The following is a 5,250-nucleotide window of genomic DNA, read 5'->3' as shown; positions in this document are numbered from 1 at the left end:
TTTAAGCAATTTAACACGTGGAAAATGATATCCAATAATAAATACATTTTGTTTAAAAAAAATATTACATAACAGATAAATAGGTGTTAACATAAATTAAATAAGTAAAATAAATAAATATGTAAAAAATATGTTAAGTTACTTCACAAATTCATACATTTGATAAATATACTAATATGGATAGATACATATATAAATACATTCCTAAATATAAACAACTGTTCCAAAGTGGAACACAGGCAGATATATAAGTGTGTTAATGAAATGTTTATGAAACATTGTAATAACATACAACACCACAAAAGTTACTTGTCATTTCAGACTATTTTGACCAAATTGATCGTACAATGAATGTAGATGTCCATCTACTACTAAGTTGTCTAATACTGAAACAGATCACAGATGATGAATCAATTGTGGCCTGCTTCAGAGCTATAGATACAATATTTAGGCGAATCCACTATGTGTTTTGCAGGATCACCAGGGGCAAAGACCCGAGCCATGAGGATGGAGAAGGAGAACAGCTTCTCAATATTGTCACGGCACAGTCCTGGCTCTTCCCAGCTCTTCACTTCCTGCCACTTCTCTTCTGAATGAGGATGGGGCTCCTACAAGACAATTAAGAGTAAGGATATGCAGTCCCTCAATTAATAAGTTATTGAAATATGATTCTGTAGATTGAGACATCAGTAGGTTCAGACATCAAATACACTGGACTTACCTTTAATTCTAAAAGGAGTTCTTTCACTACTGTGTTCACCTTCTTTCCAGTTTTTGCACAGTTATTCTTGAACTGACTAATTATCCCAAATACTGTACGGTAGTTCTTCAGAGCAAAAACCATCTTCTTAAGACAAGGCTTAGGTGGATCATGGTAAAAAAGACAAAAGGTGATTAATCATCTCAGTTTTGTACACTTGGTGTTGTGTATTTGTTTCTCAACCAATTAACATTTGTGTCTGACCGGATGATAGAATTGGTTAGTTCTTTAAACATTTTGAAAAAAAATTGCATTTGTATAACCATTGACCACATACGTGTCTTATTGAAGTTGTTGGTCCAAGTTAACTCACTATCAGAATGGAAGTTGTGACTTACCATTGAATCTGCTCTTAGGTTTTTTGGATCACATTTGTCTGTGGCTTCCACCAGCACTCTTGGCCCTTTGACAACTCTTTCCACATTTTTCAAATGACTGAGCTCCTGCAGGACATGATTCAATGTTTCAGAGGCAGATTCAATACAAGTTGCCTACCTGTAGCAGGCACCTATTCATTTCCACTTCTAACGGTCTGACTACCCACTGGGCACAGATATCAGTTCAATGTCTAGTTTTGATTTACATTTGATTGAGCTGTCAACTAAAGTGAATTTAACTTTTTTTTAAATACACAATGTCATTGGATTTCGGTAAAAAAAAAGTTGGGCGGAAAAATGACGAAATGCTCTTAAATGTATTACTTTTGTCAATCCAATAAATTTCCCACGTTGATTCAACGTCATCATACTGATTTTTGGGGTTGAAATAAAGTGGAAACAACGTTATTTGAACCAGTTTTTAACCAATAGGTACCAAATATCCCACAAAAGCATCAAGAATCAGGGTAGTTTAGGCCTACTTTAATTCAGTTTTATCATCACCCTACCATTAGCAATACTGAATACTGATGATAATCCACTTACCTCAGTTAAGAGTCTTTTAGCAAGTTCATTTAGTTTTAAAGAGCCCTCTGTGACTTTATTCCAACTGATTCCAACTGTTTGGTTAACTGGAGCGCCTAATGCAACTGTAAATACCGCAAGAAGGCTAACAACGGTTATGAACGGCAGGTACATGACTCTGATTTCTTCTACGATTGATTACAGTTCTGCAGGTCCGTATTGCATGTGTTTATAAATCGCAGTGTCGGTGACATTGCAGCCGAGTCCCTGCCCATTTATATGCTTACTACAGGCCGGTGAGTCACGCGAGGACTTTCCGGGGGCATCCTTCAGGTGAGTTTTAGCCTATAGTCAATAGAGTTCAAATGTGTAGTTTCGTTTTCGTTTATGTTGACCACGCCATATTGTAAAGAATGTGTTTGCAAAGTATTTGACTATTTTCCAATGACAAATGAACAAATGTTGTCTATTTATTATTACATTTATTGTAGCGTATGTGTTCGCCTGACAGTATGAGTGCAGACAATAAATGCACTTATACCCTATTCAATTTGTAGAGCTTGGGACTTTTATAGAAAATAAGTATGCAAGCTAAAAGTCCTAATTAGCCTAATCGACCAAACGCACGCCTATTCATCAAATGGTTCATAGTGAATACAATTGTTTTGAAGCCTAATTGCTGTTTTATTTATTTAAAAAGGTATTAAACTTGTTATTTAATAGGCCTAGCCCTAGATATTTAAGTTTAAAGTACTCTTGCCTGATGAATATTCCCCCAAAATAAAAGCCCTTTTTTAATAAAAGTATGTTTTATATTTCATAAAATACATTAAGCCAACGACTCTGCATAATGATTCAAACTCTTTCAAACATTTGGACTCAAAATTATACAAGAAGAATGTCAATTGATGACATTTCATTGATGACATTTCATCAATGACTCCTGTTGCCTAGCTCTGTCATCATCATTTCCAGATGGATTTCCTCTTTTGTAATGTATTTTGCAGTTTAGCATCTGTAGAACTACAGCTTCCAAGTGAAATTAGCCAACATTTGTTACATAAAGAACCACTGTGAAATGTACATTAATGGCTTCTAATGTGTGGGGCTGTGAGTAGTGTAAACTTTCCGCTTACTTCTTGAGCCCCTGACAAATTCTCTTCATGAGAAAAATATTTTGTTGACCACTAAAATGGAGGTTAGGCGTACACTGAAAAGTACACAGGCAAATACCGCAATGAATAATGTCATTGTTATGAATAAGTATGAGAACACATCTATTGTTCTTTGTTTAAATTAGAGAACACGTTTTTATTTCACAAGGAAAGATAAAGGGAAGGAAATGTAGAACAGAAATGTATTCAAATTCACTGGTCTGGTGGAGCCAATGCGTGAATATGCATGATCAACACAAAAATGTCTTCAGTTGAGAACAGGCAACTCCCAAAACACAAACACTTGCCATCAGGCCTGTATTAGAATAGTCTATGTTCTGATTCCCACCCAGGTTCAAAACATACATGTCATCAGATCTAGATTAGGCCTAAGCATAGGCTTGACAAAAAAAACTAAAAAACATTCAATTGTGTAGGCCTACTGCACAGGCAAAGAGGTGAGAGTTCATGAATTTACTTTTCACTGTAAAACATTAGACTACCAACACTTTACCTACAACCGATTGCAACATTTTTAACATTGAGAGTTTGGAATAACATCAAGACAAAGCAGCTGGATTATAAGTGGGATGCGCGCTACATCCCGAGGGGTTCGTGCTGATTGGACGGAGATTGTGACAGCCAGTTAAATGGCGTCCCTTGAGAAGGCAAGAACAAGATGTATGTCAGGAGAAGTGCAGTGGACAAGATGTATGTCAGGAGAAGTGCAGTGGACAAGATGTATGTCAGGAGAAGTGCAGTGGACAAGATGTATGTCAGGAGAAGTGCAGTGGACAAGATGTATGTCAGGAGAAGTGCAGTGGACAAGATGTATGTCAGGAGAAGTGCAGTGGACAAGATGTATGTCAGGAGAAGTGCAGTGGACAAGATGTATGTCAGGAGAAGTGCAGTGGAGGGAAAAAGAGAGGCAGAGGAGGTCTAAGAGAGAGAGGGACGAAGACGGTGAGCTTGAGTCAGTTGAAAATGGCGGAAAAAGGGAGATGGTTTGTTAAAGAAGAATGGTAGAAAGTGTAAGCAGAGTGAGCTGAAGACAGGAGGAGAAATAGAAATGAATGAGGGCAAAGTATCGGCGGTGGTAGGTGTGGTGAAGTTCTCGGAGCCCGAGGCTTGCACCAAGGGTTGGGATAAAGATGAGTCTGTGACAGTAGGAGTGAAGTTTTTGGAAAAAGTGTCCCCTTGCCTTTTGGCTGATCCATTTGTGGTTTCAGGGTGGGTGAAAACAGAGTTGGGTACTGTGGAATTGGTGAAGGTAGAAGGCGCTCGGCGTTATACGAATGGGTGCAAGAAATGTGAATTGTTTCACTCTCAAGAAAAGGGCACCATTGAAAGCGTGATTACTGGGGTAGCAGTAAATGTTAAAGTTGACCAACTGAAGGGGAAGATTCCCGGTGTTTGTGATGCTCGTCATTTGGTGCGACGCAGACAGGGTGGCGCGACACAGACAGGGTGGCGAGACGCAGACAGGGTGGCGAGACGCAGACAGGGTGGCGAGACGCAGACAGGGTGGCGAGACGCAGACAGGGTGGCGAGAGTGGTGAAACAGAAGAGTCATTGTCTGTTCTTTTGAGTTTTGATGTTGAGTCTTTGCCCGACAAAGTGATGTTAGGATATATAAGTTATCCTTTACAAACTTTTGTACCGAATTGTTACAGGTGTCAAGCTTATGGGCATGTGGCAGCAGTGTGTAGGATGGAGGTTCCTAGGTGTGAGAAGTGTGCAGAAGGGCATGAGACAAAGGAATGTGTAGCATTGGGGAAAGTAGTGGTATGTGTTAATTGTAGGAGTGCTCATGGGGCTGGTGGTCAGAAATGTTCCGTGTGAGAGAGGCAGGTGGAGGTTTCCAGGGTTAGAGTAGTGCAGAAGTTGTCATGTGCTGAGGCAGTGAAGCAAGTAGAGGAAGATGGGTCAAGGGGCAGGGATCCTGAGAGGAGTAGATCTGTACCAGTACAGAAGGATAGGCCAACAAGTGATCTATGTTTCAGTAAGATTGCATTTTTAGTGTTTATAGCAATGGTTATCAACTGTACTGCAGGGATGGAGTGTAAGTTGCAGAAAATGTAGGCTGTGGTGGCAGCTGCAGAGAAGTATTTGGGTGTGCGAGACTTGAGATCAGAAGAGTTACAGGGTGTTTTAAGTGGTAATGTCCCATCCTTTCAGGTTGTTGGCATGAGGTAGGACTAAATAGATTTAAATAGTGGAGTAGGGTGATATTTATATATTTTTATTTTTTGAATTTTTGTTGATGGTGTAGTGTTAGATGGTAGGGTATTTGTTTATCTATTTTTCAAGCAAAGTATAAAGGAGTTGTACTCCAGTCTAGTAGGTGGCGGTAATGCAACATATTGGACGAAGAATAAGAACATTGAGGGTTGGTTCTGAACTTTGTCGTTTCGTGAATGTAGCGACACTATTT

The 5,250-nt window shown here is 39.2% G+C and overlaps 1 protein-coding gene across 1 annotated transcript; it reads right to left on the bottom strand.

Annotated features, from left to right (window-relative positions):
• On the bottom strand, window positions 1-2,001 carry LOC123726213 (uncharacterized). The gene is made up of 4 exons (XM_045693230.2): window positions 1,684-2,001; window positions 1,099-1,203; window positions 722-859; window positions 1-608 (listed from the first exon to the last, which is right to left on the bottom strand). Exons 1-4 carry the CDS (start codon window positions 1,834-1,836, stop codon window positions 411-413), a joined length of 594 nt encoding a protein of 197 aa, XP_045549186.2. The 5' UTR covers window positions 1,837-2,001; the 3' UTR covers window positions 1-410.
• Between the last annotated feature and the right edge of the window lie 3,249 nt (window positions 2,002-5,250).

This window comes from Salmo salar, chromosome 13, assembly GCF_965601325.2.
Source record: "Salmo salar chromosome 13, fSalSal1, whole genome shotgun sequence".
In the NCBI taxonomy this organism is placed as follows: domain Eukaryota; kingdom Metazoa; phylum Chordata; class Actinopteri; order Salmoniformes; family Salmonidae; genus Salmo; species Salmo salar.
The sequence above is the reverse complement of the archived record's forward strand: the minus strand, read 5'-3'. Positions and strand labels throughout refer to the sequence as shown.

Bases quoted from the DNA above. Each gene is read 5' to 3' on its own strand.
- LOC123726213 (XM_045693230.2), bottom strand. From the start codon at position 1,836: ATGTACCTGCCGTTCATAACCGTTGTTAGCCTTCTTGCGGTATTTACA. The intron at 860-1,098 runs GTAAGTCACAAC...GATCCACCTAAG, and splicing joins ACCTAAGAGCAGATTCAATG to CCTTGTCTTAAGAAGATGGT. The intron at 609-721 runs GTAAGTCCAGTG...ATTGTCTTGTAG, and splicing joins AACTCCTTTTAGAATTAAAG to GAGCCCCATCCTCATTCAGA.